Source organism: Erpetoichthys calabaricus, chromosome 1, assembly GCF_900747795.2.
Source record: "Erpetoichthys calabaricus chromosome 1, fErpCal1.3, whole genome shotgun sequence".
In the NCBI taxonomy this organism is placed as follows: domain Eukaryota; kingdom Metazoa; phylum Chordata; class Cladistia; order Polypteriformes; family Polypteridae; genus Erpetoichthys; species Erpetoichthys calabaricus.
The window spans coordinates 317873096-317887436 of NC_041394.2; the positions used below are offsets into that span (position 1 = coordinate 317873096).

Consider the following 14341-nt stretch of genomic DNA (forward strand, 5'->3'; position numbering starts at 1 on the left):
AAAAACAAAATGAAGACTTTGGAGTGGCCTAGTCAAAGTCCTGACCTGAATCCAATTGAGATGCTATGGCATGACCTTAAAAAGGCGGTTCATGCTAGAAAACCCTCAAATAAAGCTGAATTACAACAATTTTGCAAAGATGAGTGGGCCAAAATTCCTCCAGAGCGCTGTAAAAGACTCATTGCAAGTTATCGCAAACACTTGATTGCAGTTATTGCTGCTAAGGGTGGCCCAACCAGTTATTAGGTTCAGGGGGCAATTACTTTTTCACACAGGGCCATGTAGGTTTGGATTTTTTTTTCTCCCTAAATAATAAAAACCACCATTTACAAACTGCATTTTATGTTTACTTGTGTTATATTTGACTAATGGTTAAATGTGTTTGATGATCAGAAACATTTTGTGTGACAAACATGGAAAAGAATAAGAAATCAGGAAGGGGGCAAATAGTTTTTCACACCACTGTATATAGCCAAATTCTCGCGCTTCGTTGCGGCGAAGTACTGCTTTTAATTTTTTAAGAAAAGAAAACCTTTTTAAACGGATCGAAAACACAGTATACCAATAACAATTTGTTAAGGATCTGTTTTTTTCTGAACCTCGCTTTTCACAGCTGTCGCGCTACGGCGTGTGTTTTGTTTATTTGACAGTATGTAGATCGTGGTAATTACATTCATGGCATTCATTTTCTGAATCACAATCTGACTGTATGGGTGGTTACCTGCCAGGTAATGCTTGTGGTTGGTCAGGAAGTCGCCTTACATCCGCCACGTGCCCTCTTTCTGTTCCCAGAAGCTGATCATAGAATGGTTTTAATAGTTTACTTTCAAATAATGCAAAGAGTATGCGACACATGTTTCTCCCTAATTCTGGGCTCATGAGGCATACACACTCACTTCATCCCCTCTCGGGAATCGAATCTCTATCGTCAGCGCCAGAGTTGAAGCCCCTAACGTTGCGGTCAGGAAGTCGGCTAACATCCGCCATGTGCCGTCTTTCAGTTGCGAGAAGCAGATCATAGAATGGTTGAAACTGTTGCCCCTAACATTGCGCTACGGCGTGTGGTTCGTTTATACCTCGTGTCTTCTCATTAAACTTTTATCTCACGAATATGTTATTGCAATCCGCAGCGGGAGCGTTTCTATAAACTTAATTTAAACTTACGTTTTACACCGTGCTTTGTTTCCCTTATGAACATGCTTCTATGCTTCACTCGCTGGCTTCTTATTGTTTCGCTCCCTTCTCAATTGTTTAATGAATTTTTTGTTCTTCGCTGTTTGCGGCTCTTCCTTCATTTCTCCCTACTGAGTTCTTTTATCTCGCGAATATGTTATTGCAATCCGCAACGGGAGCGTTTCAATAAACTTAATTTAAACTTACGTTTTACACCGTGCTTTGTTTCCTTTATGAAGATGCTTGTATGCTTCACTCGCTCCCTTCTCAATTGTTTAATTAATTTTTTGTTCTTCGCTGTTTGCGGCTCTTCCTTCATTTTTCCTTACTCAGTTCACAGTCTTTTCACGTGATTACGTGGGAGGCATGATGACGTGACACTCAACTCCGCCTCCCACGGCCATCAAGCTGCCGTCCATTACAGTATATTGTCAAAAATGAGGTTCCAGTTATGACCATTACGCGTTGAATTTCAAAATGAAACCTGCCTAACTTTTGTAAGTAAGCTGTAAGGAATCAGCCTGCCAAATTTTAGCCTTCCACCTACACGGGAAGTTGGACAAGTAGTGATGAGTGAGTCAGTCAGTCAGTCAGTGAGTCAGTGAGGGCTTTGCCTTTTATTAATTAGTATAGATATATATATATAGCAAAATACCCGCGCTTCGCAGCGGAGAAGTAGTGTGTTAAAGAGGTTATGTAAACATATATATATACATATACATATATATACATATCTACATATACAGATATCTACATATAGCAAAATACCCGCGCTTCGCAGCGGAGAAGTAGTGTGTTAAAGAGGTTATGTAAACATATATATATACATAAACATATATACATATATATACATATCTACATATACACATATCCACATATATATATGTATATATATATATATATATATATATATATATATATATATATATAGATATATAGATAGATAGATATAAATATAGACATACATATATACATACATACATTCACATATATATATATATATATATATATATATATATATATATATATATACTGTATATATACATATCTACTTATTGGCTCCTGTATTTAGGATATAGCGGGTTGGATAATGGATGGATGGACATCTGTATGCATAGCCCTATTTGCCCGTTTTCATTTTTTTTCTTTCTTCAGTAATATTTCAGTAAACCCGGAGCTTGTCAGTTCAAATCCTGGTACTGACACCACTGTGTGACCCTGAGGAAGTCACTTCACCTGCCTGTGCTGCAAAAAACAAAACTAATGTAACAAATTGTACCTCAGATGTTGTAAGTTGCTGGAATAAAGGCATAAGTAAAATAGATAAATATGTATTATACACATAGGAACTATTCATTTATTTTCAGTTAAGTCATCTGCAGCAAACTTTTATAAATGAGGGTTTCTCATTTTTAGATAGTGCAAACTGTTTCTTCTTCATTGATGTTTTCTCTTGGAGAGCTTTTTTCATTTCATTGAAAATGAAAGCAGCAGCTGCCAAAATATGTAGCTTTCTTATTAATTTTTCAACATTGTGTAAAATAAATGTATAAAGTAACATAAAAGGTTTAAATACTGGTTATCCTTTTACACTAAAATATTACTAAAGAGATACAAAAAAAGTAAAATGGATATGTTCTTTTTCTTTAAGGAGATTAAATATTACTGAAGAAAGAAAAAAAAAATTAAACAGCCAAATGGGGCTATGCATATGAACTTAAAAGGTTTAAATAAAACAGAAATATATATTTTATTTTTACTTGCTTAACTTGTGGAGGGTGTATCCTGTAGCAAAGTCCTAACTTTTTTCGTGAAAGCCCGTTTCAGTCAATAAGTCTTAAAAAAAGGTGTAAAGATATTGACAATAAGCTAAGCAAACCCAGGAAGACATGGAATCGTTTAAATCAAGTATCATTACATCTTCCTTTCTTAAAGAGAAGTAAGGCAGTACTTATAAGCTTACATATTTAAATATAGACATACATACATATATATATATATATATCTATATCCGAAGCCGTGCAAGCACACTCTTGAGAATGCAATGTATAATTGTACAGAAGAAAAGCAATCTTGCCTCAAATGAATGGCAACCTTTTGTAGGTCTATGAACTTAATTTAAACTTTAGGTTTACACGGTGCTTTCTTTCCGAAGTACCTGCACTCATGAATATGTCTGTATTTGTCAGTCGGTGAAATCCACGCGCTTCGCACTGGCGAAGTACCGCTTTTAAATTTTTATTAAGAAGAAAACAAAACCTTTTTAAATTGAGGGAAAATATACTAATAACAGTTTGTTAAGGATCTGTTTTTTTGTGAAGCTGCCTTCACTCGAGTGATCACTTCGACCTGACTTGGTGGCCAACTATAAGCGTTACCTGGTAGGTAACCACCCATACAATCAGATTGTCAATCAGACTACGAATGCCGTGAATGTAATTACCCTGATCTACATGTTGTCAAATAAACAAACCACACGCCGTGGCGCGGAATGTAATTACCCCGATCTACATGTTGTCAAATAAACGAACAACACGCCGTGGCGCAATTTTAGGGGCTTTTGCCTGTAGCGCTGACGTCTGAGGTTCGATTCCCATAAGGGAGTGAAGTGAGTGGCTGGTTACCTACCAGGTAACGCTTATGGTTGGCCAGCAAGAGAGGTAACATCAGCCACGGTGCCTTCAGTTGTGAGAAGCAGATCATAGAATGGTTGAAAATAGTTTACTGTCAAATAATGCAAAGAGTACGCGACACGTCTTTCCCCCTTATTCTTGGCTCATCAGGCGTACACACCCACTGCACTTGCTTACGGTAATCGAACCTCGGACGTCAGCGCTAGAGGGGCTTAGCAGCGGTGAAGTATTGCTTTTAAATTTTAATTAAGAACAAAAGAAAACCTCAGAGGTTCGATTCCCGTAAGGGAGTGAAGTGAGTGGCTCGTTACCTACCAGGTAACGCTTGTAGTTGGCCAGCAAGTGACGTAACATCAGCCACGGTGCCTTCAGTTGTGAGAAGCAGATCATAGAATGATTGAAAATAGTTTTGCATTTATCTTTTTAGTAAAAGGCGAGCTTTTAAGCATGAGAAATCACCCCGTAAATGCACACGTTTAATTGCACATGTGTTAATATGTATGCTAACACAGTATTAAAAGACAGTGAACAACGTCATTTACCTTTGTTCCTGCGTTTGATAAAAGGCGAGCTTTTAAGCCTGAGAAATCACCCCGTAAATGCACACGTTTAATTGCACGTGTTAATATGTATGCTTACACAGTATTAAAAGACACTCAAAAATTAACGTCATTTACCTTCGTTCCCGCGTTTGACTCGTGCTGTAAATCTCTTCCTTGTTTTTAGTTCACGTGATTACGTAGGAGGCGTGATGACGCGATACGTGACTCCGTCTCCTCCATTAGAGTATATGGACAAAAAACATGTTCCAGTTATGACCATTACGTGTAGAATTTCGAAATGAAACCTGCCTAACTTTTGTAAGTAAGCTGTAAGGAATGAGCCTGCCAAATTTCAGCCTTCCACCTACACGGGAAGTTCGAGAATTAGCGATGAGTCAGTCAGTCAGTCAGTCAGTCAGTGAGGGCTTTGCCTTTTATTAATATGTATAGATAAAGTGCTAATCTAGAGGTCAGATGGTTATTAATTTATTCGCATTTATGCAACACCGTCTAGATTTTCTACATGAATTCAGGTTGTTGAGTATTGATGCAGTGCACTTTAGAGGAAGATTTCGCTACAGAATTATCATGTCCAAGAAAAGTATTATGGAAAGAGTTAGGAGTAAAAATACAGAGTCAAGAGAGACGAATTACCTTAGAGATGTTTTCAGGGAGAGGACCCTGGTGCGGAATCTATTTAGGATGCAGACCATCCCACTTAAGGAAGCGCAGCCTCTCCCAGAAGAGGTCCTAGTTGTCCACGAACCTGATGTTTTGTCCCTCGCAGAAGCCTTTTAACCAGATGTATAATGCCAGCAGACGTCTGTAGTACTCATTCAATCTGCTAACCAGAGGTACAGTAAGGGACCCAAGATGAAGATTCTTGCAGCCGTTGTCCTCTCCTTCGTGGCTTTAATAAGATAGAAGATAGAATTCTTTATTGTCATTATGCATACACATAACAACATTTTTTGTTGGTTGGACTCGGCTTCAAGGCAGAATACTTAAATACACAATACACTATAAATAATAAAATAAACATGAATAAATAAACATGTGAAGTCCACCTTGAGAATCTCCAACAGTCGGTATCTCATGTCTTTTACCCCGGCGTGTATTACAATGGATTCCACTGCCCTGTTCTTGTGCCTCTCAAAAACTGTCGGCGCTCTTCTCATAACATCTCAAACACGAGCACCGGGAAAACAAGAAACAAAAGATTACTGTTTAGGGCAAGAAATGTTTAGGTCTCATTATGATTGACTTTCCAATCACAAATACATCACCCGGGGTTGAAGGAAAAGTGGGGGAGCGGAGAGGGTCGAACCGATTTTGGGTGGAGGTGCTTGCCTGGGCCAATGGAGGTGATCTAGCCATAAACCCCCACCTGCATAGCTGAAACAGGCTGAGTTCCTCATCATTGACGTCATCACTACGACGCGGTGCGGGGGTAAAACTCACTTGGCCTTGAAAGTGAGCGGCACGAAGTGGAGTCGAGGTTCCTCAAACATGATTCGCTGTGATGATTTCAGATGTGGGGAAGGATTCTTTCAGTAGACGAGCCTTCAGTTCCCTCTTGTGCGTCCGTTTGGACAGGAGTTTCTGGATCTGGTTATCGAGAGCCTGGAGTTCTTCAGCAATGCTTTCCATCTCACTGTTGGCCATTGTCTGCTTCCACTTCCACTTCGTGTCCTGGGAAAGAAAGAAAGAGAGAAGGTTAGGACAGCATATCAGACTTCCTGTTGCTGCTCTGATGATCTAGCTTAGGTCCAGTAGGTTACCACCTACTAGGAAATAAGGCTGGATGTGGCCAGACTGCAAGATCAGGCTGTTTCTGACAAGTTTGCACACAGTTTGTGTAAGGAACTTAAGGATTTGGGTGTGTCTGCTGACCGTAATGTTCCGTAACAAGACCCTGAAGGTTGCTGAGGGTTATGTTGGTGTTACCAGAGTTCCCAGGAGGAGGTGTTTCATGTTGCATCCTGGATATCATCAAGAGGAGTCGCAGCGCACGGCTTGATGGCTAGTCTGGTCTTGTACCAGGATCTAAGAAGGATAGCTGGGAGGGCTCTGAGGGCAGATAAGGAGGCGTTTGTTAGAGGAATCTGTGAGCAAGTGACACCCCATCTATGGTCTAGTGACTCATGTCCTGCTTACAGAGGAATCAAAGCATTACGTACATCCAGATCTGTTCCTCAGAGAGTCGCAGTCAGGGCAGCTAATGGAACAGTCCTTACAGATGACACTGCAGTTGTGACCAGCTTGGGCTGGCCACTTTGAGCAGCTGTTTAAAGCTGATCCCCGGGCTAGGATGTTGGATGTCTCTGGGTTCACAGTTCTTCAGGCTGATCCTCCAATTAGCTATGAACCACCCAATGTCACTGAGATTGCACAGGCGGTGAACCAGCTGAGGGTAGGGAAGGCTGCAGGGATCTGTGGTATCCAAGGTGCACTTCTCCAGGCTGGTGGTATGGCTGTCCTCCTGGCATTGCAAGCAATTTTTGCATCCATTTGGGAGACTGGTGTCATCCCAACTGACTGGAAAACAGGACTTGTCATCACTATCTGGAAAGGGAAGGGTGATCACTTGGATTGCGGCAGCTACAGGGGGATAACACTGCTCTCAGTGCTGTGATCACTTGCTCACCTACCATTGACCGGAGCAGTCTGGTTTTACTCCTAAGAAATCAACCATCAACTGCATCCTGGCACTGAGTGTTTTCATGGAGCTTAAATGCGAATATTGGTGAGTTTCTTTACAGCATTTGTCAATTTTTGTAAATCATTCCACTCAGTTGCTGAGCATCCCTGTGGGACATCCTGAGAATTTGCGGGATCCCCTTAAGTTTGCTGGATATTATGGCTGGCCTGTACTCTGGTACTGTGAGTGCTGTGCAGAGTGAAGGCAGAACCTCGGTGTTTTTCCCAGTTGATTCTGGGGTTCGTCAGGGGTGTGTTCTTGCTTCTACAATATGTTATTTAAATAAATGTTTATGTTGTTATTAACTGTAGAGTAATGAGCAAATGATTTGAACAGACTTACAATAAACCGGAAAATGCAATATGATCTGATGCAGAAGAATTAATTATCTTTTTAGGATTGTGCATTTTTAAGCAATAGCTACAATTTTGAAACTGTTGTAAACCACAGAAAATAGATCTTAAATAGAGGTGTTACATGAAGTGTATACTACTTGGCAGACAGGTTTAAAACAGTGCACTCAGAATTGTAAACCCTGGTCAACTTCAGATTTAACCTGTGTATTAAACATTACAGACATAATATGTAACTTATCTTTGGTGTGTGATATGGTTTTAGCTACACAAAAAAAGCAATGTTGGCACTCTGCCTCATTACACAGGGTTCAAAAAAAGTCCATCTTCCAGCAAAAAAAATGGCCCTTAATTCCAGGGTATATTGCTTCAGGAATATTAAATGTGCATTTGCACAAAAGGCTGTAAACCTTGAGTGAGCTCAATGAATAAATATGTTGATCAGAAAATATTGCTTCCATTCTGTATTTACTCAGGGTTGCCTAGATTAGGAACAAAATTTACATTCTGTAAATGTTTTAGTCCTCTCTCTGTTCAATCAAAGCTTATCAGGTCTGCAGTAAGTTCACTGCTTTCACCGTGACAGCATTGTGTGTTCTCATTTTAATGAGTCATTGCTTCAATATGCATTTTTTATGCAAGTTCCTGTTAAATCTTATTTTATTATGAAATAAATATTGGAAAGAATGCCAGATAGTGCTAATGTCAGTTTGCTCACTTGTTCTATTGACTTACTGTAAAGGAATGAATTGTGACTGTTGCCTTAAAAGGCAAAGTCATGTTGACATCCCAGCCAGGATGGAGAACAATCTCTCAACCAGACAGTGAACAGTGGTAGACTGCCTCTTAGGGCATGTGTTTGTCTCGATTTCAACACCTCCAGGGCTGCATGGGAGCTGTATTTTCACCAGAAGCCCTGTTAAGGTTCTTGGCTGTCACTATAGGAGGACTCCTTTGCCCTCAAGGAGTTCTGTCTGACCTGAAAGTGCTTTCTGAATGTACTACTGTTGAATTGGAAGTATTCCTAGTCTGTCTTAAAAGAAGCTCACCTGCCCAAGCCAGGTAAATCAGATGCAGGAAAGAATTAGTGAAAGGGTCCATTGTTGTATATAACAGGCAGTGTGGCTTAATGGTTAAGACTTTAGTGTTCAGACCTTGAGGATGTGGCTTCAAATCCCACTACAGGCACTGTGTGACCATGAGCAGTTCACTTCTCCTGCATGTGTTCCAATTGGAAAAACAAAAAAAGTAAACAGTTGTATTTTAAATCTTGCAAGTCGCCTTGTATAAAGTCGAGAGCCAAAATAAGTAATACTGGTAATAATAGTGTGATTGTATTGATGGAGATAAAGGAAGGATTTTGTGTGGGAAAGAAGAAGCCTGTTAAAGATATTTTTGAAGATAAAAAGGAAAACCCTTTTGGATTTGAACTTGTGTCCAGTGTAGTACTTTAAAAAAATCTCAAAAATTCAAAATGGAATCACACATTAATAAAAATTACTGTCTCAAAATCCAGCTAATCTTTCTTTTTCTATATGGTTAAGTGTGTGTTTCCTGCTCCTAACCATGCCAAGGAAGGAACATGGTTGTTCTCCTTCCCTCTGTTTCCTGTGTAATCAGTACTCATTAAACATATACAAGTAAATCTGTTTTCACTATCTCTGCAATCCGTGTCAGGTTTATCTTTTTTTCTCTTACAAAGTCAATGTGGTCTCATTTTTTAGAGTTAAGAGTAACCATACAACTACTACTATTCAAGGTAGAACCTGAATTTAAATATAAGTCACTTAAGTTATATAATGTTTCTTTAAAAATCTTTTTACAATTTTTGTAAAGTTCAGTGGTAGCAAAGTCTGAAAACAATACATTGGTGATTAAATATATAAAATGATAATAAATTTAAAAATGTCAGCTGGCCTTCTCTATGGTATTTTGGGAGCAGAAAAAATGAGATTTCACTTAGCAGAAAGCACTGTATTTCATTAGCTCCCTTGACAGCATCTGACTGAAAAGCAGAACTACAGGTTTAGTCCTTTAGCACTCTCAGAGTCTGTGGCCTTGAACAAACTACTTCATTTAAGTTAATGTCTTTGAGCTGTATTGTACATGTAGAGCCCTTTTTAATGTGTTTCACTGCAAAAGGTGCAAAAATATTTCAAGTTAAGATCACAAACAAGGATATGATAGTAAAGAACATATTTTCCAGGTCATTCTTCACTTACTGTATAAGCCTAGGCAGGTCATTTAGTTGCCACTACCTACATTCTAAGTATGGTGCCCAATATGGTAAATGCTAAAATATGTAAAATAATGTTTATCTGTATTATTGTTAGACTGTCCTGTATGTCACTCAGTGTATAAGTTGCTTTTATTATTTTAATGATGACATGCATTTATCTTTGATGCAGGTGATTGTTATCATGTTTTTTCGCCTGTGGATCATGGGTGGATCAATGCCATTGTTTTCTGAACAAGACAATCCAGCTTCATTCTCGCCACACCTTCTAACAAGGTAACAAACATATGGTTGTCATCTCTTATTTAACTACACATAATGCTGTAATTTCTGAACAGCTTAGTGCTTCCACCTCAATAATTATAAGGAATTCCTAAAACACAATGCAAAACATCCATTCCACTTTAAGCACCGTATCCACTATTACAAACAACTAATCATCTTTTATCATTAATGGAGTGTCACACACAAACAGATAAAATGAAGACAGTAACCTTAGCTTGGCTGACACAACAAAATTAATTAACATTTTTTATCAGTATTGCTTTTTATGTTCTTTTAAAATATACCACATTCTTAAACAACTTCTTGGAAATTATTATAATAAAACTCCTGTTTATCTCAGGTCTTATGCCTTCTACTAAAAATATACAGGTTTCATTTTCATTATTTACAAAATTAATGTACCAGCACTGCTTAAAATGTATTGTATACTATCTATTGGGCTTTAAGCATGGAGGTGACTAATTCAAATCCAACAATGACTTATTGTATGACCATGAGCAACTGTTTTTTCTCTGCTCCACTTGTAAAAAAATGTACTGTATATGTAAACGTAAGAGATGTATGAAGGTGTTCACTATGAAAATACACCAAATAAAATCATAACATTTTTTTTCCTGATTTCATCTTTGCAAGCTTAAAAACAATTTCTTTCAAAATCAAAATTTTCAACTAATTCACTCTCCACTGATGCAGGTTGCAGAGAATGTATTAATCATACGGATACACATACACATGTATTATTAATGCCCAGAACAGGACGTTTCCCTCTTTCTAAAAACACACTTTTTAAGGTACTTATTTCAGATAATGAAGACAGATGTTTGGTTTAATAAAGGAAAAGCTTTTATGTTTTTTGAGTTATATGTTATTTCTTTTGTTTTCCTGTTTGCTTTCTGTGAAAATGTAGGTAGCTAAAACTCTGTTGTGCTTCTTGAAATTGTCAGTCCTAGCATTTGCCTATAAAATGTTAATCCCAAACATGAAAGAGCCACCTGCTTATTTAAAGCCCACTTATTGTAGACTGTGGATTAAAACTAAGTGATAGTGTAACAGTAAACTTTGATATTTTGGTCAGATTAGTATTTGTGTATATAAGCTGGAGATAGCAGAATTGATTTGTTTATATCAGTTAGTTCCCAATATGGAATGTAAGGAATGTAAGAATAATTACAATAACATAACATACATGCTCAAATCTGCCTAATCCAATTCAGGATCACAGGAGTTTGGAACATACCTATGGCAGCATGAGATGCAAGGCAAAAACCAACCCTAAATAGCAAGCCAGTCCATTTCTAGGCCTACACATGCATACACACACCCAACCAGTGCCAATTAGGAATTGCCTATCAACCCAACATTCATGTTTTTCTGATGTGGGAGGAAAAATTAAAACCTGGAGTACCTAAAGAAAAACCTGTTTGGTCGCTAGGAGAACATGTAAATCCAGGCAACAATTGGGTGCAGGACTTAACCCAGGACACTGGGCTTGTGAAGCAGATTTTCTAACTACTACACCACTGTAATATCCTCTGATTCTGTCCAATAATATTAATAATACACTTTGTCTGCACTTTCTGAACCCATGCAGCAAGAGTCTACCCTGGCAGGGAAAAAAGAATATTTCTGACAAGAAAAGTCAGCTCCTAGGTCTTCTCTTCTGCACCTGATGCTGATGCAGCTGTTAGGTTAAGGTGGATGGTTGCAGTAGATGCCATCTGTTAAATATTAACCTGCCTAATAGTTTGTTCTTCCAGTATCATTTATTCTTTATACAGTAAGGTATGAAATATTAATTATGTTTATCATTTTACTGTCTAATGTATTTACTGTGTTTGCATTTAAATTTAAAATTTCACTTAATAGTGACTATTGATTTGGACAGAATGCAGTTACTAATTTATTTTGTGTATATTTTTATATTTAGAAAAAAAATAATATGAAAAGGCTAGCCAACACAGGTATGAGTAAAAATGTATGCCAGCAATTAGACACTGTGACAAGGGTAAGGATTAGAAAATACTGTGTCCAAACTCACAACAATCCAACATTGCTGCATATTTTGAATTAATAGAATACTTCAAGACTCAAAAAACAATTAAGAAATGATTTGACTACAGTCACTAAATGTTGGAATTTAGATAATGTTTAAAATTTAGTGAATAGACTCATGGTTAAACTAGGTGTAATGGATTTAATGTAACGCACGTTAGCTCAGTGAAAGAGTAGCTACCAGTGCAGAGATAAGGCCAATGCTCAATGCCTATAGAAGTCCAAAGGTATTGTAGAGAAGAATTTAGGGTGATCTTTTAACTTCTAAAAAATAAATATATCATTTAATGATATTCATTAGATAGTTTATATTTAGTATCAGCCTTAAGTTACTAATAGACATTTTGAGCAAATGGCATTTTCTGTTTAGACATTTTAGACTTGCATTACCTTCTTATATATTTAGTCTGTAAATATTACAAAAGATTACCAAAAAAGGAAAGGACAGTTGTTCTACACCACAAAACATACACTTGGAAGATTCATAAATAAAATTTTAAATACAACATCCAGACACAGGAAGAGATAGCCAAAGAAAAGCAATGACTCATTTACCATAGTGGGCATTAAGACTTTTATCTCCTCATTTTGACCTTTGCGTGTATCTTTTTGAATATCTTCATCTCACAATCTTTTTTCTGTCAACATGAAAAATCCATCACCAGTCGATCTACTGGATAGTCTGATAAATCTTTTCAGCAATTGTTCCTGAATTGCCTCTGTTTTGAGTTTCAACACAGCATACAGAGCTGCTGCAGTAAATGAAATACTCCAATGTGTAATAAAGTTGTAATAAAATAATGTATGATTATACTGATCTACAGTTTTTTCTTTTGGATGGAAACACACATTGACAATTAAAAGAAAACTTCTTCCAAAAAGAATATTTTTTTTTATATATTACCAAGTATTTTGTAGTGGTGGCTGAGAAAAAAAATTTAATCTCATGTTACTTGTATCACATAATCCACAAGTCTTTTATCCAGTTGCTTGTTCAAGATGTGAAAAATGAATGCTTTTTTTGGCTAAAATATTGTTAAATAGTCTTTAGTTTCCTGTTTATGTGTTATGCATAGGTTTCATATAGGTTTCTTGTTCATGTACAAGCTGATAATGCAGGTGCTAACTATTTTACAATATTTTAGCAGAGAAAGCACAGATAATCCAGTGTGTGTCACCATTTATTTGAATTAGGGTCTGTTAAAGAAACATCTTTACATAGTTACTTAAAGCTTTTATATAAAGCAACTTAAATATACAGTACAAATATAAATATATGATAGTTTAAGAATAAAATTAAAACAGGAAAGCTCACTTGATTTTAATGTATTTTATTATTAAACAGTGGTGTCTTTCTTTCTTATTCTGTGCCCCCCTTTAGACCATGGATGTACTGCCCAAGGTCAGTACTCTGCCTTGTGGCAAATTCCCACTTTGCTTCTGTTCTTGTCACACTCTGTTATGCCCCTGTTGTTCTTTTATACTTTCATATTTTCAAATAGCTTAAATTACTTTGACTTTATAGTTGGGAATCTTCTTAAGTCTTAAATGATTATAGTTTGGCTTACTTGTATTCTGTATAGGGCCCTGTGCAAAGCTTAGATTTATTAGGTTTAAATAGAAACTTACCTTCTCCTTATTTTGCCTCAATGCAAAAGAAGATACATCAGCAATACTCATGTCTATCAGAAAGGACTAAAGGCATGTTATGAAATGCACAGCGTGTAAAAATGTAATAATAGATGTCAGTATAAGCTCTATGTGTGTTAGTGGGAAGCAAAAGATTAGTGAGAGTATCATAAATTCCACAGTAAGCAATCAGGAAAATGACAAAATGAAAGGTACTTCATGTCTTGATCTTGCTAATTAAAATGCTTTATAACAATATCATTAAGTATTCAAGGGAGTGCCAGAAATATTGCTGGGACTGAGGTCAGTATAACTGAAGTGGAAAAGCCTTTGTGCCAGGTCAAAACAGGACAGGACAGTGAGGCCCTGACTAGTCCTTGACTAATCTGTATTATTTCTGAGCTGCAGAAACTGCCAAATACTACCTTAGCTCTCAAAGTTTCCAGGCCAAACTGTCTGATTGACAATAGACATCTGGTGCTCATTTCCATTTCAATGAAATGCTTTGAACATTTTGGTGAAATGACACAGACTAATCCCTGTCAAGGTAACTACCAATTTGCCTGCTGCTTAAAAGAACAAAAGTGTAGAAGATGATCTGCTGGTTATCTGACATCATATCCACTCTGTTCTTGATTAGCTTTTTGCTACATCAGAGCACTATTTCTAGATTTGTATTCAGCATTGAGTAAAGTCAAGCATCATGTGCTGATTGAGAAGTTAAACAGTATGAATTT

At 37.2% G+C, this 14341-nt stretch overlaps 1 protein-coding gene across 1 annotated transcript in view; it reads left to right on the forward strand.

Annotated features, from left to right (window-relative positions):
- tmtc1 (transmembrane O-mannosyltransferase targeting cadherins 1) overlaps window positions 1–14341 on the forward strand; it is a 607165-nt gene that overhangs the window by 272763 nt on the left and 320061 nt on the right. The window contains exon 7 of the mRNA XM_051929219.1: window positions 9811–9914. Coding sequence (XP_051785179.1) covers window positions 9811–9914 — 104 coding nt within the window. The remainder of the gene's footprint in view (window positions 1–9810; window positions 9915–14341) is intronic.